At 44.5% G+C, this 26,280-nt stretch overlaps 1 protein-coding gene across 3 annotated transcripts in view; it reads left to right on the top strand.

The window, feature by feature from the left end:
- The window catches only part of wdr3 (WD repeat domain 3), a 77,891-nt gene that overhangs the window by 25,695 nt on the left and 25,916 nt on the right, over positions 1-26,280 (top strand). For all 3 annotated transcript variants that reach the window (XM_038801990.1, XM_038801989.1, XM_038801991.1), the window contains exons 10-17: positions 9,306-9,416; positions 10,165-10,395; positions 17,357-17,450; positions 18,574-18,675; positions 19,774-19,859; positions 21,970-22,105; positions 24,049-24,105; positions 25,634-25,734. In XM_038801990.1, the coding sequence (XP_038657918.1) occupies positions 9,306-9,416; positions 10,165-10,395; positions 17,357-17,450; positions 18,574-18,675; positions 19,774-19,859; positions 21,970-22,105; positions 24,049-24,105; positions 25,634-25,734 (918 nt within the window). The remainder of the gene's footprint in view (positions 1-9,305; positions 9,417-10,164; positions 10,396-17,356; positions 17,451-18,573; positions 18,676-19,773; positions 19,860-21,969; positions 22,106-24,048; positions 24,106-25,633; positions 25,735-26,280) is intronic.

Genomic DNA, 26,280 nt, shown 5'->3' with positions numbered 1-26,280 from the left:
ACACCCATAGCAAAACGTGCAACAGCCCACACCCCCGTAACCCCATGCATTGATCATGGCCAATCCACCTGACCACATTTTGGACTGTGGGAGGAAACTGGAGCACCCGGAGGAATCCCACGCAGGCACGGGGAGAGCGTGCAGACTCCACACAGATGGTATCCCAAGCCGGAATCGAACCCGGGTCCCTGTCGCTGTGAAGCAACAGTGCTACCTTGTCATCCAAGTGATGATATAAGCAAAAATCTAACAAATAAGAATTAGAGAATTTTTTCTCAAGTGGCTTCCAGAAAATTCTCAATTTGAGATTGGTATTTGAAAAATCTTTGGGGGAAAGAAAACATCAGTGGGAAACCTTTCCTCTCCCTTCTCACAACTGGTGTCTCATGGCAATATGCACTTGTGGCGTGGCAGTGAATCAAAAGGTTTCAGATTTGATTACTACCTTGTGCTAAATTAGTTAATTCTACCAGAAAGCTGATGAAGTAACTGCAGTTGATCTCTGGTTTTGAGTTACAGAGAGACAAAGTTGTCCAGGGTGCCAACCCGTTCACTGCCATAAAGCACTTTCTGAAAGTGTGCATGGAAGTTTTGACAGATCATGTTGGCTTTGGCTGTGATGGTGCTGATGATTTGAAAAGCACTCACTGTTTCGACACGCAGTCAAAATGCCACTGCTGACCATGGAAAGATGCCCACCTTTCGTTGCCACTTTCAGGAATGGCAAGCAAGGTCAGAAAGCAAAATCAGAAAACTGAATTCCAGCCCTGGAAAATAGAGGGAATACAGTGGTGGTATTTATGAGGCAGCAAAACAAAATGAAGCGGTGACAGAATCCACATCAAGTGAACAGTCATGTTTTAAAACAAAGCAGTAAGGAACATTCAGTTCTTGGCAGACTCTCACTTGTGTCCTGCTATGACACTGTATTCACAGGCTCCCAAATAGCTCGTATGTTTTATGTTTGCTTTAGTATAACTTAAAAAGTAAATAATCAAACTAACTTTTGATCACGAAAAGCTTTTCAAGACATTTGTTTTTGCCTGTGAACATGTCTAGGAAAGTGGCATTAAAATCTGAACAAAAGAAAGTTATTGTTACTTAAGTATCTGAAGGCAACACAGACATTCCTGCGGGCAGCAAATGTGCAGCGCTGACCAGGAATGTGGAGAGTTTATTGTCGTGCATAAATCCAGCCAGTTTTCCTGACCTGAAATGACTGCATAAGAGTTGAAAGCATTATGTACCATTGCACCTAAACTGTGCATTAGCTTGATTCCCAGATAATTGCTGATTGACAGAGAAGCTTGTAGATTTCAGTCTGCAATGTGATAGCTGAGCTAGCTTCATGTCTGGATTCTGTAAGGAGCTTCTATTTCACTGAGTATCACAATAAAGATTCCTTTCATTGTTCTTTGTGACTTATTAGAGAGGTAGGAACAGAGGAAGGATGTCAGATGGCACCAAATCCATACAGTTCACCCTGTCGTTATGCACTCTTCGTTGTTATGGCCCCATACGCTTCTTCTATCAGGCACATAAGGAGCACTGGAATCTATAAGGAGGCAGTTTTTTATTGTTGTTTCAGGAAGAACTGCAGATAGTTATAATCTTTTTTATTATTGTCACAAGTAGGCTTACGTTAACACTGCAAAGAAGTTACTGTGAAAATCCCCTAGTCACCACACTCCGGCGCCTGTTGGAATACACAGAGGGAGAATTCAGATTGTCCAATTCACCTTACAAGCCTTTTGGGACTTGTGGGAGGAAACCGGAGAACCTGGAGGAAACCCAGGCAGACACGGGGAGAATGTGCAGACTCCGCACAGACACTGACCCAAGTGGGAATCGAACCTGGGACCCTGGCGATTGTAAGCAACAGTGTTAATCACTGTGCTACTGTGCCAACCATATAAGGGTCGTTTCATTTGATTAGGATCTGATTACCCCATTGAACCCTGACAAGCAGTTTTAACAGAAGGAAGAAGATCTGGGATCAAAAGAGACCAGTTACAGAAAATAGTTTTTACTTTCTTTGTTTCCTCCTGGTCCCCATTAGGAATGTTTAGACCTCCCCAGCCACAGGCTTCTCCCCACTTTCTTCAATGTTCTCAGAAGTCAGATCATTTCAAATAAATGTTCAACAAAATGAAAAATCCATTAAACATAACCACAAATAAATTAATTTTGTGTACAATATTTATCGCCCTTCAGCTCTTGCTTTTTAACGTATTGTCTGGCTTTCTTTTTAAAAAGGAACATCTTTTGGAAGTCCAACCACAAATCCCAGTTTAACAACAATTTCAGCCAGATATTTTGTTGCAGTTTCTCAAAAATAATAAATTCCTTGTGTTTACTGGTTGAACGGAAAATACTGCTGCTGTGCAATATTGCCATCTGTGTGTCTGTAATACACTGGACAGCTTTTATTCATTTTTCAAGTTTTAATTAAACTTGATGCACTTTGTAATCAGAAATAAGTGTTCATGGAAAATATGTTCAGCTGTTTTAAGTGCTGCTCAAAACAAGTTAATTTAATATGAATAAATACAGGGGACCAAATCGAAAATTATGTTGGATTAGTTTCTGTTTGCGTCCAGGTTATTTGGTAATACAAGTTTGGTTTCTGCTCTTAGCAGGCCTCAATTCTAACTGTACTAAAGAGAATGGATGAAAACAGTGGGGAGTGTGACGGTTAGATTTCTTACACCTTCATATTCACTGATCAACATCTCCTTTAAATTTATAGCTAATTAGCCAACATTTTTTTTAAAATAAAATTTAGAGTACCCAATTATTTTTTCCAATTAAGGGGCAATTTAGCGTGGCCAATTCACCTAACATGCACATCTTTGGGTTGTGGGGGCGAAACCCACGCAGACACGGGGAGAATGTGCAAACTCCACACGGACAGTGACCCAGGGCCGGGATTCGAACCCGGGTCCTGAGCGCCGTAGGCAGCAATGCTAACCACTGTGCCACCGTGCTGCCCCGCTAATTAGCCAACATAACATTGACATTTGTGATGAATGTAAGAAATTGTCAAATTTAAACTTTATTTTGGTTTGTGGTAATGTTAGAAAAACCTGAATTAAGATGCATACATACAGTATGACTACTAGAGCTGTGATTAAGACGTTGTAAACGTGAGGTAATTGTTGATTTTCAATTAAGTGTTCTGCGACTAGATCTTGAGAACTATTTACTTGTTTACAGATAGTTAGCTAATAGATATTGTTTACATTTGAAGGACCGCTGGGGTGTAGATAATTTATGTGGGGTACTCCTTTTCATCCTGGTTAAACAAGTCAAGGGACATCTTTTTAGAAGAAATACAAGAAGGCCTTATGGTTTTGGTACAGATGATGTAGTTGAAGGGAGGAGCCAGGCCTGTCTGAAAAGTCAGTTGATCCTAGGACTCTCATCTGAACAGAGGTGTTTCAGTTTGGTCCGAAAAAGTGTTCTCTTCAAAGATTCTGCACAGAGTAAAGCAAGTAGAAACATGGTTGTTAACTTTATTCATGAGTGGTATTTGAAATATATTGGTTTCTTAATTGGAAATAGTGGCAGGATTAGGAAGTAAGTTAGGGTTTTCTCTTTTAATTAAGAACTGTTAACTATAAAGCTAGTTCTTTGTTGCTGATGTAGTTAATTCTGTGTTTAAATTAAAGTTTGTTTTAACATAGAAGATACCTATAGGTCAGTGTCATCACTCCTGTGGTGTCGTAACAGTTCCTTGCAGTTTTACAAATTGAAGATGGCAGGGTCATCGCTTGGGATCCTAACATATTAAACATTCATTTATAGTAATGGTCAAAACAAAATTTGAGTGTATGTAGTACCCTTAATGTAAACATTCCAAGGTGTTTCACAAGACCAATGTATGCTAAAATTTGGCACCAAGCCACATGGCGCACTATTAAGGCAGATGGCCAAAAGCTTAGGATGCCTTGTGGTATGTTGGTAGTTTCCCTACCGCTGAACCAGAAGCTCAGGGTTCGGGTCCAATGCCAGGACTTGTCGGCCAAGGGTGGCACGGTGACATAGTGATTAGTATTGTTGCCTCATGGCACTGAGGACCTGGGTTCGACCCTGTCCGTGTGGATTTTGAACATTCTCCCTGTGTTTGCGTGGGTTTCACCCCCACAACCCAAAGATGTGCAGAGTAGGTGGATTGGCCATGTTAAATTGCCCTTAATTGGAAAAAAAAAATAATTGGGTACTCTAAATTTATTTTTAAAGAAGGAGTTGCTGGCCACAGAAGGAGCATTCAATATGGTTCAATGGGCTGATAATCAGCTTCAGAATTGCTCTCACTATTCCCCACAAGGGTAAAAGAAATATGTAGGTGGAACACTTTAAAAAAACAAAAAAAAAACAAAAGCTTGGTCAAAAAGGCAGGTTTAAGGAACATAAAAGTCAATGGAAAGGCAGGTTTAAGAAAGAATTCTAAAGCTTATGACCGTGGCAGTGAGAGTACCCTTCCAATGGAGGAACTTTAAAAGTGGGAATTGAAGGAACACTGCTGTCTTAAAGGAACTTTAAAATTGGGAATTGAAGGAACACTGCTGTCTTAAGAGGGTTGGGGGGGGGGTGGGTTGCGGCGTGGGGGGGGGTGGGGGGTGGGTTGCGGCGTGTGGGGGGGTGGGTTGCGGCATTGGGGGGGTGAGGGTGGGGGGGTAGAGGTAGGGGGGTTGGGGTAGGGGGCAGCGGCGTGCAGAGGGGGGTGGGGGGCGACGGTGCGTTGGCCCTGGGCATCAGCAGATCTTCCTCAAGGCTCCCCTTCCTCCCAGCTGCCTTGTCTTTGTTTGAGAGAGAGAGAGGGAGATTGTGGGGACAGACAGAGAGAGAGAGATAGAGAGAGGGAGTCCCGTCCGTCCTCTGGCTGAGAGCAGGGCTTTGGTGAGTATATTGCAATCTGCCTAAACCCAGGAATATTGCCTGGTTAGAATGCAGAGGGAAATGCTGGGATCCCGGGGTGGGAGATGTGTCTGGATTTGTCTATTTCAGCTTCAGCCTCTGCGATTTCAGGTCAGTTACACAACAACAGGAAAAACGCGCGGAGCGAGAGGGAAAAACTTTTGGCAAAGTTTCTGGGTTCTGCCTTTATAATTCACAGCGCAGAAAGGGTTCTGCGCTGTGAATTATAAAGGCACCTTTTCTAATCCAGGGGAGAAACAACCTTTTGAAGAGTCTGAGGAAATAAACAGGAATTTGGATTAATTCTGCCTCCCCACCCCTTGGGCCTCTTTCTCCTCCCTCCCCCTTTTTCCTCTCTCTCTCTCACATTCTCTTCATCCTGCCCTTTGTTCCAGAGCTATTTGATCCCCCTGTGCACTGGCACAGATTTACAGTGTGATTTAGGTTCTGTGTTTACCCCAGGTGTGGGGGCGGGGAAAAGAGGGAGGGTTCGGCATTCCCCAGGGGCACTGCATTGAACCACCCCCACCCCCCTCCCAAAACATCCTCCATCTAACCTCATCCTTCCCTCTAAACCGCACTGTAAATCTGTGCCAGAGCACAGGGGGATCAAATAGCTCTGGAACAAAGGGCAGGATGAAGAGAATGTGAGAGAGAGAGAGGAGAAAGGGGGAGGGAGGAGAAAGAGGCCCAGGGGGTGGGGAGGCAGAATTAATCCAAATTCCTGCTTATTCAATGCCGCTACCCCCCTCCCCACCCCTACCTCCCTCCCCACCCCTACCCCCCTCCAACGCCGCTACCCCCCCACCCCTCTCCAACGCTCCTACCCCCCTCCAATGCCGCTACCCCCCTCCCCACACCTTCCCCCCTCCAACGCCGCTACCCCCCCCTCCCCACCCCTACCCCCTCCAACGCCGCTACCCCCCCACCCCTCTCCAACGCCGCGAACCCCCTCACCACCCCTCTCCAACGCCGCGACCCCGCTCCCCACCCCTCTCCAACGCCGCGACCCCCCCTCCCCACCCCTCTCCAACGCCGCGACCCTCCCTCCCCACCCCTCTCCAACGCCGCGACCCCCCCTCCCCACCCCTCTCCAACGCCACGACCCCCCCTCCCCAACCCCTCTCCAATGCCCCTACCCCCCTCCCCACCCCTCTCCACCCCTCTCCAAAGCCGCTACCCACCCCCCCACGCACTCGATGTAGGTTACTGAACGGCGTCAACCATCATCAATGGTTGACGCCATTATAAACCTACTTTGATTTTTGCCGATGTGACCCGTGGCCACGTCGGCGGGACTTCGGCCCATCCGGGCCGGAGAATTATTCACTCTAAAAATAACATGACATCCCGCCGGCGCCAGCTGTTCTCCTTGGCGGCCGGCGGGATTTGAACAACGCCGTTTTATGGCGGGTCGGATAATTCCTTACATGGCGGGAGCGGGAATAACGCCGCCGCCGGCCGATTCTCGGACCCTGCGTGGGGTCGGAGAATTTCGCCCCAGAATTTTCAGGGTGAGCACTTGGCACCCATGTTCCTGCAGATTGGCAGGGATGCCGACAGGTACGCTGCTATTTAACGCTCAGTTGAGCCCTGATCGGAAGAAGTAGGATTTCTGTCCGCACGGACAGAATTCCTGTCATGGAGAGCTGTTAGGCCAATTGGAATGATCAACAACTCTCCAGTCCCTCCATCCCTCCAGGCACAGCACTGCAGTGGTTAGAAGAGGTACTGCAATGCTATGCCTGAGACAGGGCCGCACTTTAGCAGTCCCGGGAAGGGGAGGGTGGGGATGCCCAGGGATGGGTCAGGGGGCGGGAGTGCTTTCTTGATGTTGGGGTTGTGCAGGGATGGAGGACTGGAGCTCCTATGTCCCTGAGCAGAAGGTGACTCTCGCCCTAGATTGCAGGTGAGAATGTCTTCAGTTTCCCCATCCTCAGTTATCGGGCAACCGCCAATCTATAGTATAAGACTGGGCGGGAAAAGGCCTTTTAAGTGGTCATTATTAATAATAATCTTTATTATTGTCACAAGTAGGCTTACATTAACAATGCAATAAAGTTACTGTGAAAATCCCCAGTGGTCACTTAAGGGCCTTACTACAGCTTCCCATCTGAGGCCCTGTCTGCACCACTGTAAAATTATGGGTGGGATCCTGGAGGGAATCCTGTCCAGGGTATTTTGCACTCCTCTCTCTCCGCCTCAAAATTTGCCGCAGGAGGGAGTATAAAATTCTGGAGTTGGAAAAATTCAATTTTACTTAAAGGTCACATTCATGATCGACTGGTTAACATGCTAGCACGTTACATTACTAAATCTAGTAATGGAGAACAGTGATTGAATAAACTACAGGCATTTACTGAGAAAAGTAGGGAACTGCATCTACCTATGCACACCAGTCTCATAGGGTGAGACCCACAGGGAAACCACAATCGATTTTCCTGTGGGGCTACTAGAATACAAGCTTTCCCAATAGTGGCGGAGGCCCACTCAGCTTGGGCCTGTAAAACTGAGCATAAAAGCTGACCTGAGCAGGGATGGCAGGTTGGTTGTCCCAATGGGGATTGTGATGTGTAAATAGTTACTGTCGTGGCAGACTTTATGTTTAGTTTAAAAAATCTTGTCATTCCTACTGCTGGCTTCCGTGGTCATTAGAAGAACCATGTGCTTCAGTTTCTGTCCAATATTTCTGCTTGTATAATCAAAGGTGAGCTAGACACTGGTATTCACAAATGTAAAGGTGTTCATGGGAATCTGGATATCATTAGAGTAATGGAAGTACAAAAGGAACTTGAACTTTGATTCTGAGTTGGATTGGATTGGATTTGTTTATTGCCATGTGTACAGAGGTACAGTGAAAAGTATTGTTCTGCGTGCAGCTCAGACAGATCATTCCATAAATGAAAATAGTACATAGGGTAAACATAAATATACAATGTAAATACACAGGTATCGGATGAAGCATACAGGAGTGTAGTACTACTCAGTAGAGAAGATCTGTGAAGACGTCAGATCAGTCCACAAGAGGGTCGATTAGGAGTCTGGTAACAGCGGGGAAGAAGCTTTATTTTAATCTGTTAGTGCTTGTTCTCAGACTTTTGTATCTTCTGCCCGATGAAAGAGGTTGGAAGAGAGAATAACCCGGGTCGGAGGGGTCTTCGATTCTGCTTCCCGCTTTCCCAAGGCAGCGGGAGGTGTAGACAGGGGCACTGGATGGGAGGCAAGTTTGTGTGATGGACTGGGTTGTGTTCACGACTCTGTAGATTCTCACGGTCTTGGCCAAACGGTTGCCATACCAGGCTGTGATGCAGCCAGATAGGATGCTTTCTATTGTGCATCTGTAAAAGCTTGTTGGAGTTAATGTCGACATGAGTAATTTTCTTACTTTCCTGAAGAACTATAGGCGCTGTTGTGCTTTCTTGGTCATAGCGTCGATGTGAGTGGACCAGGACAGGTTGTTGGTGATATTCACACCTAGGAATTTGAAGCTGTCAACCATCTCCAGCTCGGCCCCATTGATGCAGACAGGGATGTGTACAGTACTTGCTTCCTGAAGTCAATGACCAGCTCTTTAATTTTGCTGACATTGAGGGTGATGGTGTTATCATTACACCACTCCACTAGGTTCTCTAACTCCCTCCTGTTTTCTGACTCATCATTGTTCGCGATCCGATCCACTACGGTCGTGTCATCAGTAAACTTGTAGATGGATTTGGAGCCAAATTTTGCCACACAGTCTTGTGTGTATAGGGAGTATAGTAGAGGGCTAAGTACGCAACCTTGCAGGTCCCTGGTATTGAGGTCAATCATGGAGGAAGTGTTGTTTATTCTGACTGATTGTGGTCTATGGCTCAGAAAGTCGAAGATCCAGTTGCAGAGTGAGGAGCCAAGTCCTAGGTTTTGGAGCTTTGATATGAGCTTGTCTGGTATTATGGTGCTGAAGGTGGGGCTGTAGTCAATGATTCCGAGCCTGACGTAGGAGTCCTTGCTGTTGAGATGCTCCAGGCATGAGTGTAGTGCAGTGGAGATGGCGTCTGCTGTGGACCGGGTGTAGCGGTATGTGAATTGCAGTGGATCTAAGCATTCTGGGAGTATGGAGTTGATATGCCTCATGACCAGCCTCTCAAAGCACTTCATTATGATCGATGTCAAGGCCACTGGCTGATAGTCGTTGAGGCACGTTGTCTGGTGGTTCTTTGACACTGGTATGATGGCGGTTTTGAAGCAGTTGGGGACCTCAGAATGGAGTAGGCAAAGTTGCAGTTGTGGACTGGAAATAAAGGGATCTGACCTCAGGAAACAGGAATGCTTTGTACATGGAATTAATTCATTTTATTTTGCTGCATTTACTTAAATAATTCAAAGAAAAATATTCAATTTAACAGACGCAAGGCTGAATCTGGGGAATCTGACGTTGACCTGGAGCCTGAAGTGGAACGAACGCTAAAAGATGAGATTCAGAAAATCACAAATATCAAAGTCTCCGGAAAAATCAGGTGAGACGTGTGGCCAACCAGAAAGAAAGAATTACGTGTGGTAGAATCTTAAACATTAAATAAAACGTTAATCAGTGCTAAGAAAGTTCTCGTTCACAGAGATTGAGTTGCATTTTCAAAAAATAAGTAAATTCCAGATAAATGATTATATTACACAATATTTGGCAGCTCATTCAAAAAGTGGAACACTCCTTTCACATGCTTTTTAAAAATTGTCCTATCTCTATGGAGGAAATTAAAATAAATAGGAGTTTTTATTCAAAATAAAAGCTTGGAACTCTGAAATGTCAGTGTGTTGGAGAATGTGTGCATACCTGTCTGTATTGCTTTATGCACTATTATATCAGCAAAAGATAGTTTAGGGTTGCATTTTATTTCTGTTGCACAATGTATCTTTAGATTTTTCCAGCAGTTTTGATGTGCATAAAAATGTACAGATATTGTATCTAATTCCAAAGCAATATGTTCAGCCATTTTACTATTTGTGAGCTCTAGTACCATTATATGAATGGAAGTGCATAAGTTCCCCTTGCTCTACTGTATTGAAACTTGCAATGTAATTGAGTTTGCATTTATGGTTTTGCTGAGCAATCATTGTTGCTTCCACATTTAGAGGATATCTTTAATATTTAATTTACACATGTCACTCGACTAACCTGAGTGAATTCTAGTTTAGTGTTTTCAGTCTTGCGTTATAACTTATTGCTACTTTGGCCTTTTGACCCCAACTGATTTTTTTTTTCTCTAGATCATTCAATTTTCTTTTATTGCCAAATGGAGAACTAAAGGCTGTGATGCTACTGCACAACAACACTGTTGAGGCTTACAGCCTGAACCTAACAATGAAAACGCCAGAATGCACAAAAGTTGCCAGGATAACCATTGCAGGTCACAGGACAGATGTGAGAACCCTCGCCTTCAGCTCTGACAATATTGCTGTACTCTCTGCTTCGGCCGAGACAGTCAAAATATGGAACAGGTTTGAATATATTTGTGTATGTGTGTGTGTGTCACATAGTCATACATCTGCATGCACTTCCAGCCTCTGCACTTGACTTAACGTTGCCACCCTTTATTTATCAACTTCTGCCCATTTTAAATTTGCGTATCCACGTTTAATACGGATTTTACCGATGTAAATGTGTAAGCAAAGAGGAGCCGGTGCAACTATGGTCACGCCTGGCAAATTGGCTGTCCTCTTGCTTTTCTAACAATGGATCTTTTGGGGTCCTTAATTTAATTTTTAAATTTCATATTGGATCGGTTTGAAATTTTCACACCAATAATTTAGCCCCTAATAGCTTTCCACCTTCAGCAGGTTCCACATATTCCTTCCATTCCTTATTGGCTGCTGTGAAGCACGAGCTATCCAACCTGACCCGCACAACTGTGATATCCTGAACATCACAATATCTATTCCTCCCCCCACTTGGATGCCGTGTAATTGCTGAGAGAGGTTAAAAACCCTGACTAATTAAGGGTGATAATCTGGAAAATTCCTCTCTGACTTCTTTAGGTGATCAACACTAGTCCAGGAGATCACTCTGGCCCTAGTTAATCCTATATAGTACCTGATTTATGTTTGAGTTCATCTCCATCCAAGCCAGAAATGAGTCCAGCTCTCAGTTGAGGGAATTCATAGAATCGACGTTCACTGCATGGGTCCGCATCCAGTTCCACAGGTCCACTATTCCTGGGCAACCTCACCCATCGTAGATTTGGCCATGCATAATTTACGTTTGTGGCCTTTTAACCCAATGGTTGGTAACCTGTGTCCTGGGGGCCACACGTGGTTCATTTGGGTTCTCAGTGCAGCCCACAAGACATTTTGTTGATTGCTGCCCACGCGCAGAGTTGCCATACTCTGCTGATCTTTCCTATGGGTATGACTGAAGTGATTGGCACGTAAAGAAAGGGCAAGTGAAGTGAGGTGCGTGCTGATTGCACACAATATTGACAGAACAATGTCCTCCCTCTGCGTCCAAATGTAAATGTTTATTTTGATTTTACCTCTTGAAGTTGATGACAGTTCTATTAATATTAAATGATTAAGCTTACTCATTATGAAATGTTCGGCGTGTATTAAACATATTTAATCTAATTCATGGGGCCATGGTTAGTGAACAAGCCTGATTTCAAACACGTAGCCCACTGAGATGAAGGAGGCCATTCATGTGGCCCACTCACAAGTCTAGGCTGCTCGTCACTCTTTTAGCCCTCTAACCTATTTATTTGTAAACTGTCACTACAGACATGGGCCGGGATTCTCCGAAATCCCGGCCAAGTGTAAACACCGGAGTAGTTTACGCCGGCGTCAACGGCCTCCTGGCCCAGGAATTCAGCGGTCTTCAGGGGGCCAGCACGGTGTCGGCTCGGGTTCATGCAGGCACGCGACAGGCGTCTCCGCGCTGGCGCATGCGCGCGGCGGGTGTCTCCGCGCTGGCGCATGCGCGCGGCGGGTGTCTCCGCGCTGGCGCATGCACGTGGTTGCCCCCGATTGCAGGCCTGGACCCCGTGGAGAGGCCCCCAGAGTCAGATCCCCCCCCCCCCCCCCCCGCCCGCTCACCAGGACGTCCACTGGGGCCGCGGGTCCAAATCCCCGCTGGGTGGTACCAGGTTGGAACCACGGCGATGGAACTCGGTGGGAGTTTGGCCGGTCGACCGTGAAGAATCGCCGCGGGGGCCTCTTTCAGCAACCGCGCAGGCGCCAGAGATTTGCGTCCCGGCGTCGAAGCGGCATGGTGGGAATTTCCCGCGTCCCCTGCAATTCTCCAACCCGCCGCGGGTTCGGAGAATCCCGCCCATGATCTATTCCCTCTATCATTCTATACCTTTTTTCAAATCACCTCCTAGTCTATGCTTTTCTAAAATATGGAAACCCATCTCATTGAGCCAGTTTTGACAGCTAAGATGTTTTAAACTTGAACTTAGTCTTGTGACTTCTGTGCTCCCTTTTAAAAGTATCACCACCCTGGAAAGATGCAGAATTGGACACATTATTCTGAGACCAGACCAATGTCTTGTAGAGGTCAAAATAGTATGATTTGTCTTAAAGATTTTATTTAAAATGATTATTTCTCTGAAAGTTGCAAGACTCCATTTCATCTTATATTTTCTATAGATTTAAAGCATTTTTGTTATTTTGGACTCTGGGCTGGTGTGCTCTTCTATTACTTTGCCTGCTATTATTTTACTCATTGTCCGGACAATGTGAAGCAAGCAGCAGACAGGGTTCATGGACTCTCTTCATCCATACAAATCATGGTCCTATTGAGTTAAAGGACCCTAGCAACATCCTTACCGGGCCTGAGTGGGGAAGGTACCTTGAGCGGGAGTGCTTCTCTGTGCTCCGCAAGGAAATTTACAAGCTCCCCTGTCAAGCATTCCTCTCTTCCCTCCTGAAACTCTCTCCCATTACTTGCTTGAAAACTGGCTACCTAATTTACACCTGTCAGCGACTACTGTGTCCTTTTCCTACAATTTCTCCCACGACCTTTCTGGATGGGAAATAACCTGTGGCAATTAAATTAGATCTGGCAGTTAAAACATTTGGGATCTGAAACTTCCATATTCTGTACTGCTCAAAAAGCCTCTCCTGATTAAAACCGGCCCGTCGACCTTGTCTTCACATGAGCAATGCCACATTTGATCAACAATTTTATTGAAATCCCAGTTACCCACTAAAGAATAAAACCACAAGATTTAATGGTTTTAAAGAAACAAAATAAACTTTAATATATGAAGTCAGCAAAGTAAAACAACTTTAAAATATCTACCTTTTTAAAAATAAATTTTGAGTACCCAATTCTTTTCTTTTCCAATTAAGGGGCAATTTAGCGTGGCTAATCCATCTACCCTGCACATCTTTAAGTTGTGGGAGTGAGACCCACGCAAACATGGGAGAATGTGCAAACTCCACTTGGACAGTGACCCAGGGCCGAGATTGGACCTGGGTCCTCAGCAATGTGAAGCAGCAGTGCTAACCATTGCGCCACCTTGCTGCCCTTACACTATATCTATCTTATATTGATTCTGAATGTGAGAGTATGAAGTAGATCTAATTTTTTTAACAAATATTTTTTAGTCTCCTTTTTCACATTTTATCCCAAATTTACACCCAACAATAAACAATAATCAGTCATGAATGTAATGTCAATCCCCATATCAATAACAACCTTGCCATCCTCCCACCAAACCCACATGTTAACATAAACAAATGACAAAAAGGAATCGGGAATCACCCATAATCACCATTAACACATACAGTCCCTCTACCCACCCAGCCCCCAACCCGCCTAATGTTCCATGTCATCCAATTCCTGAAAGTACATAATGGATAACGCTCATGAATGTAGTACCCCTCCATCCTTCCCCTCAGTTCAAATTTGACCCCCCCCCCCCACCGCCACGCCAGGGCACAGGGTTGACAGGCTGATCTCCACCCATACAGGATCCGCCTTCGGGCGATCAACGAGGCGAAGGTTACAACATTTGCCTCCGCGCACGTTTCCAACCCCGGCTCGTCTGACACCCTGAATATGGCCTCCCGAGGGTCTGGGTCCAGTTTCACGTGCACCACTATAGAGAGTACCCTAAAAACCTCCTTCCCGTTATCTTCCAGCTTTGGACAGGACCAAAACATGTGAACGTGGTTTGCGGGTGCCCCCTCTGCAATGTTCACACTCATCTTCTACCCCCTGAAAGAGCCGGCTTATCCTCGCCCTTGTAAGTTGCACTCTATACACCACTTTCAGCTGTACCAGCCCCAACCTCGCAGACGAGGTGGAGGTGTTTGCTCTCCGGAGCACCTCACACCAGAACCCCTCCTCCATACCTCTCCCAACTCTTGCTCCCACTTTGCCTTGATCCCTTCTAGCAGAGCCTTCTCCTCCTCCAAAATAGCCCTGTAAACCGCCGATACTATCCCCTTCTCCAGTCCCCCTTTCGTCAGCACCTTCTCCAGCAATGTGAAAGCCGGCTCTAACTGGGACGCTCTGTATCTCCTTTTCTGCCAAAGTCTTGAACCTGTATGTCTCTAAATATTTCCCCTGCTCCAGCCCGTACTTTGCTCTCAGCTCCTTCAATCCCGCAAAATGACCCCCAAGAAATAAATCTTTTAGTGTCCTAATTCCTTTCTCCTCCTATCTCCGAAAAATTCCATCTTCCCTGGCTCAAATCTGTGGTCCCCCCCGAATCGGTATTTTCCTTGCCACTGCCCCCAACCCGAAGTGCTGTCGAAACTGCCTCCAAATTCTCAACAAAGCTATTACTACCGGACTCAGAGTATCTCCCCGGGGCCGTCGGGAGCGACGCTGTGTAAATATGAATTAACAGGTAAACAGCAACCACACACACCGCATGGTACATTAAATGACAGATCCAACCCAGACAGATCCCAGAGATTTCTGAGCAACCCAGATGTCAGTTACCACTGTGAGTCTTCCAATCTCGTTAAAACTCTGTCTCCCTCAGGAGGGATTTCAACTGTTCACTTTCAAATATCTAGCCACTGATTTTCCTCAAAAACAACTCGGTCTGCCTCACCAACTGCTCACCACCTGATAGTATCTATCTCTTCCCCGAGACTGTGTTCTACAGGATTCACAAAGCTGCACCCAATCTAATTATTCACATACTTCCAACTCTTTGGAAGACTGCTGGCACTGCCCCTGGGTTTCTCTGAACTCCAATCTCCCAAATCCACCCAGGTATCTCTGAACCTAACCTCTTGGCACAGAACCAGTGACCTTCCATCACCGTCTTAATCTCCACCCATCTCCATGACAAAATTCAGGGTTGCACTACTTTGCAACCTGTATAAACATCGCATCTCCAGTTCTCCAACAAAAGTAAGCTTACCTGTTGTTTTATAGCTCCACCTCTTCTATTCTGGCTATATTCCCTTCTGGACTCCCATTTTCCTTTAGGTGTTCTGAAACTCTCTAAACCCCAGCATTTTAGTTACCTTCACGGGAGGCAGTGGCGTAGTGGTATTGCCACTAGACTAGTAATCCAGAGACCCAGGGTCTGGGGACCTGGGTTCAAATCTCGCCAGGGCAGATGGTGGAATTTGAATTCAAAACGAAATCTGGAATTTAAAGTCTAATGACGACCAATTGTAGTAAGAACCCATCTGGTTCTCTAATGTCCTTTAGGGAAGGAAATCTGTCAACCTTACCTGGTCTGGCTGACATTTGACCCCAGACCCACAGCAATGTGGTTGACGCTTGAATGCCCTCGGGGATGAGCATATACATGCTGGCCCAGCTAGTGACACCCACATCCCGTGAACGAACAAAAAATACAAAGAACAATTACAATCTTCCTGTAATAAACATTGCGTGCGGCATGATAGCACAGTTGCTTTACAGCTCCAGGATCCCAGGTTCGATTCCCGGCTTGGGTCACTCTCTGTGCGGAGTCTGCACGTTCTCCCTGTGCCTGCGTGGGTTTCCTCCGGGTGCTCCCACCTTCCAAAGTTGTGCAGGTTAGGTGGATTGGCCATGCTAAATTGCCCATAGTGTCCAAAAAGGTTAGGTGGGGTTACTGGATTACGAGGATAGGGTGGAGGTGTGGGCTTAGGTAGGATGTTCTTTCCAAGGACCGGTGCAGACTCGATAGGCCTCCTTCTGCACTGTAAATTCTATGATCACAATTAGCATAATCAAATCTATAACATCATTTTTTTCATTCCTGCAGCCTAGTTGAGTAGTATGGTTTTAATATAATGCAAGCTGTCAACCTTACCTGGACTGGCCGACATGTGACTCCAGACCCACAGCAATGTGGGTGACGCTTGAATGCTCTCGGGGATGAACATATATATGCTGGCCCAGCCAGTGATACCCACATCCCATGAACGAACAAAAAATTGGGGTTTATAGTACTGAGGAGCAGAGTATTCAAGGAGAGTAAACAATCTTGGCTGTAAAGAAGAATTTTTTGAAAAAAATTTCAACTTCTGAAGGCATCAACCCATGCTGGGGTACAAATATGGAGGCCTCAAACCCAACACCAAGCCCATGTTCTACAGAGCAGCTGTGGTCCCTGACCATCAGAAACATGGATAATGTCCAGCACACACCTCAAATCCTTGCAGAGATGTCACCAACCCTGCCTCTTCAAAATCCTGCAAATCCACTGGCAGGATAGGCATACCAACGTGAAGGTCCTCTGCCAATATCCCCAGTATTGAGGCACTGGTCATGCTTGACCAGCTGCGATGGGCAGGCCACATTGCCCGCATTGCCCGACGCAAGACTGCCAAAACAAGTGCTCTACTCCGAGCTCTGCAATGGCAAGCGATCACTAGGAGGGCATAGGAAGCGCTGTAAGGACACTCTGAAAGCCTCCCAAAATAAATGCAACATCCCTGCTGACACGTGGGAATCGCTTGTCTTAGAACGCACAAGCATCGCGAAGGCGCCAATCATCTTGACTGTCGTACGGTGGAGGCCAAGCATAAACAGCAGAAGGAGAGCGCAGAATCTAGAGCGTCCCACCCACCTAATCAAACACCTCCTGCCAAACTGTGGCAGAGTCTGCAGATCCAGGATCGGACTGTTCAGCCACCGCAGAACCCACCTTCCCGGAGTGAAAGCAAGTCATCCTCGACCCTGAGGGACTGCCCAAGAGAGAAAGGAGTGTTGCCATGAACAACTTTACAATGGCGACTGTAGGACTTTAATTTAAATTTGTAACATTCCTATATTAGGCATGCAACTACGTAGATTCATTAATATTTTAGTTGCATATCCATCATGCGGCTTCAATTCATGTGGTTTCTTTGAAATAGTCTAGATGACCTTTTTGATTTAAAACATTAAAATGCACTGTCTGTTCTAAAACCATTATCAAGTGCACACTTTATTCCATACACTTAAAAAAATGTGCACTGTTTATCAAGCAGACCCTGAAAGGCTTTTTTTGCTGATCCTCAGATCTACTCTGCAGTGTATCAGGACCATGGCTTGTGAATACTCTCTCTGCTCTCTTTTTGTTCCTGGGGATAGACAAATTATCTTGGGAACTAAGGTAAGGAACTAAGACTTCTCTTTGCAAAGCTTTAGAGCAGCTATTGTGACCAATTTTCAATTTAAAGTTTTCTAATTTGAGCAGTCGCTAAGGTAGTCAGAACATGATGCAACGCTACCATAACAATTGTGGTGAATTGGAATAAATTGGAGATAAACAATCTTGGCTGTAAAGAAGAATTTTTCGAAACAAATCTCAACTTCTGAACGTATCAACTCATGCTGGAGTACAAATGCAAGAACATCATGATCTGAGTTTGTATAGCTCTGAAGCACTGAGCAGTGCATTTACCAAGTGCGTCATCAAATGAGGATGCCCTTTAACTACCCACATGCGAATGTCATTGATATGTGCTCCGTAGAACTTCCTTTCTATATTTGAAGTTCCTAGTGGAAACAAGGAAAATGTATGCATATAGTGAGTATAAATGGCAGTTCATGTAATTGCTTGTCTTGATACTTCCAACTTAAAATGAATCATTAGATCATTCTCTGTTAGTTCTTGACTTTGAATAGAATTAATGTAAAAGAACACGCTCATTATCTCATTTTCTGGGCATTTCAATCAGATGCAAAGGGAAAAAAATAATGTAATGAAAGCCTACACAAACTAGTAGCTGTTGCTTAGAAATATTGTTATTTTGCTGCCATTGGTTGTTCTCAGAGAAAGCGAAGATGATTGATGTGAAATTTTGTACTCCCCTCGTGGATCAGCCATTGAATTGAAGACATTTCTGTTTGTGAAGGGAACATCACTTCAATTGGTGCCAGATTGAATTTAGATTGAGTTTGTGTAAATGCCTCAATTGAATGCTCCATGGGCTCATCGTTCCAAAGCTTACTGTAATTGTTATTAAACTAAATAATTCACAATAAATATGTGCATGAACCTGATCAATTGATTGTAAACGAGTTGGTCAGTGAAAGAGAAAATTTAATGTTAACTTAATTACAACTCTTAAAAGGTTTTTAATTATCAACATATGTTTCTTCATGATAGAACATAAAAGGCAACAAATAAAAGACATTAACCTGTAAGAGTTGCATCTGTTTTAGCAGACAGCTGAATTGAATTTATATCACACGTGTCTTTGCATTTACTATCCCTTCTTTTTTCTCTGTAGTCTGGAAAGCTACAGCTTTTTGATTTAGCTTCTGGGAATTTGTTGGAGACATTTGATGCCCATGACCGAGCAGTGTGGTCCATTTCACTGGCACCAGACCAGGTAATTCATGCTGCCAAGATTTTAGCTGGATAGGTTATTTTTAGATGAGATCTGAAAATTACCCTTGTGTTGCCCTTACTCAAATTTCCTTGCAATACATAGCAAGCAAGCTGTAAGTACTCACCCACACAGGCAGAATCTAGTAAATACTATTTAAAAACCAGCCTGTTGAAATTGAGGCCGCTCTTTTGTCAGCAGGTAAGGACATGTATAGAAATTACTTCTTGTTTATAAGTACAGAAGTTACTTGAACCTTACATTGAAGGAGCCAATATATAATTTAATAGACCAGGACGGCACGGTGGCGCAGTGCCTCTGCCTCACGACGCTGACGACCCAGGTTTGATCCCAGCCCCGGGTCACTGTTCGTGTGGAGTTTGCACATTCTCCCCGTGTTTACGTGGGTCTCACCCCCACAGCCCAAAGATGTGCTGGCTAGGTGGATTGGCCACTCTAAATTGCCCCTTAATTGGAAAACAAATAATTGGGTACTCAAAATTTAAAAAGATAATTTAATAGACCATTGTGTAACATTCTGAGTGAGGAGGGAGCACTAAAGCTAGCTGCTACCTGACTAAACCACTTGCATCAGTGTTAGATAATTTTGAGGGTGTCTGCATCACAGGCACATTTCAATATGTAGTGCTATGGCAAATAGCTTTCACCATACGGATTGAAGTGGGTTAAAAGGGGGGGGCACATCACCTTTTTTCCGGGATCAGTTTGGGATGGGTAATAAATGCTGGCTTTGTCAGCAATGTTTACATCACATAAAGGAATGCATTTTAAAAGTAGTTCCATTCTACCCTTTCATATAACTGTTAACGTTTTGCCATTCCAAACAGGTAACCAAAACAATATATTTTTAATAAATTGTTGCCAGAAGCTCAAATAAAATAAATTGCAAGAGTTAGAAACTGCCTTCCATCTCCTCCCCCCACCCCATGTAAATGAAAAATATATTGATCAAAAAAGGAAACGGTCATCATCTGAGTTAAATTGGAATCTAAATCAGAGGTGACCAGAGACTGTTATCCATTGAACAACTCGAATAGCAAATATTTTATGAATGTTTTTAAATTCTGTTCTTTGTTCCAGCGTGGTTTTGTTACTGGAAGTGCTGACAAGTTGGTGAAATTCTGGGAATTTGAGTTGGCGAAGGATGAAAATTCAACGCAGACAAGGTGAGCAATGAGGGGGGAAATAAATCAAGCTGCTCAATTAAGTAACAATTGTTAAAAATAATTGGGCTCCTGTGACAGCGAAGTACATTTATCCACAAAATGGACAAACTGAATAGTCCAGGAAGGGTGATTTGATTTGACTTCGATCTGTGTTGAATTACCAACCTCAATATTTCTGGTCTAAGAGGAAGAAAAAAACTTGCATTTATTCAGCACGTTTAACATTGAAAAAACATCCCTCAAAGCTTCACCGAATCCAAGGGAAAAATGAGTGCTGAGCCTAAGAAACATTCGTTAGGAGGGGCGATTAAAAACTTGACCAAAGAAGTAGGTTTTAAGGAAGAAAGAGAAGTGGAGAGGAGGAGGGACTTTGGGAGATAATTTGGAAACCACAATCCCCAGTGTTGAGGAAAAGTATAGAGGTGGAATACAAGAATTTGGAGCAAGAGGGAATGGAAAATTTGTGGGTTAGTATTTATAGAGTTGGAGAACGTTACAGTGGTAAAGAAGGCTTAGGTCATGAAATAATTCAAGCATAAGGTTAAGACATGTATATTCAAGGCATTGGAAAACTGGGAGCTAATGTACTTCAGAGAAGACGGGGATGATATGGAAGCAGGACTTGCTGTGGTATTGGATTGGCTGTGGAGTTTTGCATGAGCTCTAATTTATGGCAAGTGATGGATGAAAGGCTGGCCGAGAAAGCATTGGGGTAGTTAAATCTGGAAACAACAAAAACATGAATGGACTGATAGAAGTGGAAGAGGAAATGGCAGGGTAAGAGAAAAATCAGCTCTGGGCGAGGTCAATTAGAACTCAACGGGCAGAATTTACCGGCTGTTAACACCAGCGGGATATACCGGTCCCACCAATGGCATACCTCCACCTCCAGTTTCCCGGCGACGAGGGATATATTCAACGGGAAATCCCATTGACAACGGCGGGGCCAGAAGACCCCCCTGGCGGGCTGCCTCCGAGACCAAAAAACATGCGGCGGGTTGCGCAGAAAATCCCACCCAACGTGGTGGAACCAGTCTGCTGATGCACTGCTTTGCCAATTTTGCACCAGATGCATTCAAACCTGCGGCCCTTGGACTTGAAGAAGCAAAGATGAGGGCTGGGGCCAGAGGAAGCAACTGTAAGGAACAAGGAGACGTGATAGTTTTACTGGGGACGAAGGCATCAAAGATTAAGTTGAGGGACTGACAAATTATCAGTTACATATGTACAGCAAATGGCTAGACAATGCTAGGAAATTGGATGTTAAAGAATGTGGTTGTAAGTGACTTGGGGTAATGTTTTTTGCCCAGATTAGATGTTATAACTTAGATTGGAAGGGGCCAGGCAAACGTGGATACAGAGAAATCCAAGTAAGTGGTCAGAAATTGCCCCATTGATCAAGTCCACAGGAGATTATGAAATTAAACAATCGTAAATGAATATGGTAGGGAGAGCTTTAGAGACAGTTAGACAACTGAATTTGGTCTGCTCTCAAGCAAGTAGTGAGCGAGTCAGAAAATACCGAGAGTCACAGAGGGTTGATACGGTTTACATTGAGGGGATGGGTTGGGGTTCAAGTCTGGGGCAGCAGCAGGAGGACACAAAAACTGAACGTTAGCGATAAGTGAGGTCAGGAATCGGGAGGAGCAAAGGAATTTGAGAAGGGAGAGATAAAAAGGGACATGACCAAGTGAGAGGAAATCGAGAAAAGGAAAACATGCTAACAATATAAACCAAGAGCTAACTGTCAACCCACATATCAAACATTTTTCATGATTCTGGGATTATCAACCCCACTATCTTGTATATCCTGAAGTTTATTTTAAATGTTGATCTCCGGTGTGTGAAGGACATCCAGACACCATTGCGACATTTTACTTTTGGCAGTTTGAATATGTACATCCTTGTCCTGCCGTAATAGTTTAGTTTGAAGAAATGTTTCAAATATACCATCTCTATCCCTTTTACTATGATAAATACTTCTTTCCTAACTGTCTCCTTTTGAGGCCGTTTAGCCCAAGTTTTCCCAGTGTTTTCCCATTTTGATAATTAATGTAGCTACTTCTGGGTGGCTGATCTTCACCTGTGTTCTGTTATTCCTTAATTGTAGATTGTCTTTGAATCATATTCGCACTCTGCAGCTGGATGAAGACATCCTATCTGTGTGTTACAGCCCGAATCAGAGATTGCTAGCAGTATCACTACTCGATTGTACTGTTAAAGTATTTTACACGGACACATTGAAGGTAAAACATTGCTGTAAGGACGCATGAAAACTGTGAAATGTATTTGGAAAATAAGTCCTCACTTGCTAATCCAAAATTGTAACCTGGGCCGGGATTCTCCCCTACCCAACGGGGCGGGCGGTCCCGGCGTGTCGGAGTGGCTTGAACCACTCTGGCGTCGGGCCGCGCCAAAGGTGCGGAAGTCTCGCACCTTTAGGGGCCAAGCCCTCACATTGAGAGGCTAGGCCCACACCGGAGTGGTTCCCACTCCGCCGGCTGGCGCGAACGGTCTTTGGCGTCACGACAGCCGTGGCCGAAAGGACTTCGCCGGCCAGCGTGTCCGACCATGCGCTGGACCGTCAGCGGCTGCTGATGTCATACCGGCGCATGCGCAGGGGAGGGGGTCTCTTCCGCCTCTGCCACGGTGAAGACCATGGCGGAGGTGGAAGAAAAAGAGTGCCCCCACGGCACAGGCCCGCCCGCTGATCGATGGGCCCCTATCGCGGGCCAGGCCACTGTGGGAGCACCCCCCGGGGTAAGATCGCCCCAAGCCCCCCCCCCCCCCCCCCCCCCCCCCAGGACCCTGGAGCCCGCCCGCGCCGCCAATCCCGCCAGTCAGGTAGGTGGTTTAATCCACGCCGGCGGGAGAGGGGCCTGTCAGTGGCGGGACTTCAGCCCATCGCGGGCCGGAGAATAGCCATGGGGGGCCCACCAACTGGAGCGGCGATTCCCGCCCCCGTCGAATCTCCGAGGGCGGAGAATTCGGGACACGGCCGTGGGGGCGGGATTGACACCGGCCTCGGGCGATTCTCCGATCCCCGGGGGGTCGGAGAATCCCGCCCCTGGTTCTCCATAACAGATATTTAAGATCAGGCAGCCATGCTGTGAGGCAGTATTTAATCAATAAATGTACCTATAAGTAAAATATTTGTTACCTCCATGCTTCCCTCCATAGTGTGATACAGAATGTGATCATTTAACCCATTGTAGTACAACTATCCAATTAGTCCCACTCCCCATAACTCTGTCAATGTTTTCCTTAAGTATGTATCAAATATACTTTTGCGAGTTACTTTGAATCTGCTTTCCCTCTAAAGAAAGATGACAATGCACTGATCCGTGATAGTATGGCTTGTCCTTTATTTTGTATTATCACTCAAAGTGAGTATGGAGGTCATTCATTATTGTACCAGACGAACAACCTGGAAGTTCAAATTCTGCAATGGAAAAATTTGAATCAAATTTAGTAAACATTTACAAATTAGCAGAAGAAAAATAAACATGAACACCTCTGGTTTGTCAGGAAAAACTCACTGTTTCACTGATGTCCTTCAGGAGGGTTAACTTGTCACCCTAATATTATACGCCCGACAGATTCAGAGCTCAGTTCGGCACTGGAGCAAAACAAGCTGAGACTCTGGAATAGGTAAAATCATTTGACTTCAATTCAGAGTCGTTTTGGGCTTTCACACCTGATCCAGGGATTTAATGAAAGCACAAAGCCAAAAATGCTTTGCAGTGGCACTAAACGTACAGTGTAAATGCACCCTAAATAACTCCCTGTATCAACAGCAAATAATTATCTAATGCCTTTCAATCCTCTGACAAGCCAATATTTCATACTGTGGTTTCTCCAAATATGACTGGAAAATAGACGATGCCGATCACACCATGAATCATAGCGCAAATGGGAAGATAAATTAAACGTGTAGATTTTGTGGTTGAAAAAAAAATGATTGAATTTATTCTGATGTTTTAGATATTGGTCAGAAGTGCTGCAGAAACCAGCCAACTTTGGAAAATATTTGTAGATGTTTCAGTTGCTTGGTGTGGGGAATTTTAAACTTATGTAAGCTGACTTTTTTAGATTATTGGTCTTTCACACTAGTGGTTGAAAAAAAATAAAAGCGCATCTGTGTTTTGAATAGATGGCCAGTTCGAATATTTTTGTTTTCTCTCTGCAGTTTTTCCTGTCTCTTTATGGGCACAAGCTACCCGTGCTGTGTATGGATATCTCTTATGTAAGTTTGTGCACCGTTGTGCCATCTGTTCAATATTAGTGTATATTGCAGAATGAAGGGATGATAAATTATTTCAAATGATTGGGGATGTTTTATCTTATTGTACTTTGGAATATGTTTTTACGTAACTCCAGAAATATGAAGAAATTGAATTTTTCATTAAATCATAGTCAATGTGGATGTCATTAAATGAATGCCGCATCTCCATTTAGTTACCACATATATTGGGGTAAATTTGATTAATTTTTGCTGTTGGCATGAATTAATTTTGTAGGGAGTGCAGGACAAAGATACACTTGCAATATTGCAGCCCAACCAATTGGCCTACATTCTCTTCAAGCAGAATTTCTCTTGTGAACATGAAACGCACTGAAATTGCACTATTATTAGTGAGTTATCATTCTTAAAAACATAATTGATCTGCCTGCTCATGATTCATTTCACGCACAAGTAATTTTGTTGAAGGAAAATGCACCTGGGAAAAGGCCTTTCTGTGCACAGTATTTGTACACCTGCAAGAGCAGTTGTGTGTTTTTTGTGTTGCTTCAGTTGTCTCCTCCTTAATTTTCCACAATGCCAGTCTGCAGCTGCTGCTGTGGAATTTCCTGTGTTGGAAGGAATGATCAATGGGACAACTCCTCGGAATGCTGTGAATTTGTATCTCAGGCTGTTTGAAAATGAGCTTCTGCCATTGAAAATCGTAAAACACAAAAAAAGTCGGATAAGCAAAAGAATAATCTTTTAGTGTCACAAAGAGGCTTACATTAACACTGCAATGAAGTTACTGTGAAAATCCCCTAGTCACCACACTCCGGCGTCTGTTCAGGTACACGGAGGGAGAATTCAGAATGTCCAAATCACCTAACAGCATGTCTTTCCGGACTTGTGAGAGGAAACCGGAGCACCCGGAGGAAACCCAAGTAGACACAGAGAACGTGCAGACTCCGCACAGGCAGTGACCCAAACTGGGAACCGAATCCAAGTTCCTGGCGCTGTGAGGCAATAGTACTAACCACTGTTCTACCATGCCGCCATCAATTGAAGTCTTGGATGTGGGTCACCTTGTTAGTTAGCGTATATGTAGAAATGGGCTTGACATTTATATTTGGGACAGGTGGAATGGACCCAAAACCTATATATGTGTTTTGATGGGAAGGGCACTTGGTTTAACTCAATGATTTGAGAAGATTGCCAAGTTTATCAGTACAAATTTTAAACATTTTTCTTTTATAAATTTAGAGTACGCAATTCTTTTTTTTTCCGATTAAGGGGCAATTTTAGCGTGGCCATTCCACCTACCCTGCACATCTTTTTGGGTTGTGGGGGTGAGACCCACGCAGACACTGGGAGAATGTGCAAACTCCACATGGACAATGACCCGGGCCCTGATGGAACCCGGGTCCTCGGTGCTGTGAGGCAATAGTGTTAACCACTGCGCCACCGCACCATCCATTAATTTCTCTATTCTTCCTTCGGTAATCTTTTTTACTGTTTTGTTTTCAAATCACTGTTCCTTGTATCTTTGTAGGACAGCCATCTGATAGCTACTGGGTCAGCTGACAGGAACGTCAAGATTTGGGGACTGGAATTTGGTGACTGTCACAAGTCTCTATTTGCTCATGATGACAGGTATGTTTTAGTTTTCCAATAGACATTAATGCACTGCTGTTGATATTGACGTCATGGGATCATGGGAGGAACAGCAGCCAACAATCTCAAAAACCAACTGAGGCCTCATCCCAAAGACTGATTTTGGTGACAGCATCGTTGCTTGCACAGATTTAAATTGGAAAATTGTGTGTCAAACTCTTGTGCCAGCTTATTTGTGCTATAATCAGTAAAAAGACAACATACCAAAATTCATGACTTTAGATTAATACCTAATACGAGACATGATTGCTACAACAGTAGGATTGTACCTGTATTGGTTGGTGTTGTCATTTGAATGGACATAATTTGTATCCCATGTCACGGACATAACGAAATGCAGCGCTTGGCTTATTTGCAAGAGAGAATTTTAAGCATTGTTAAGTTTAGATTCATATTTATTAGGCATCAGTTGTGATTACTCCACGTGAGTCTTGCTGTTCTGCTCGATTGTGCATTGTGGAGAAATAGGTGTCTTGGTGAGGTGAACAGTGCGACATGGTAGCACAGTGGTTAGCACTGTTGCTT

The sequence above is a fragment of the Scyliorhinus canicula genome, chromosome 7 (genome assembly GCF_902713615.1).
Source record: "Scyliorhinus canicula chromosome 7, sScyCan1.1, whole genome shotgun sequence".
Taxonomy (NCBI): domain Eukaryota; kingdom Metazoa; phylum Chordata; class Chondrichthyes; order Carcharhiniformes; family Scyliorhinidae; genus Scyliorhinus; species Scyliorhinus canicula.
Note: the sequence above shows the minus strand (reverse complement) of the source record. Positions and strands in the feature narration are given on the sequence as shown.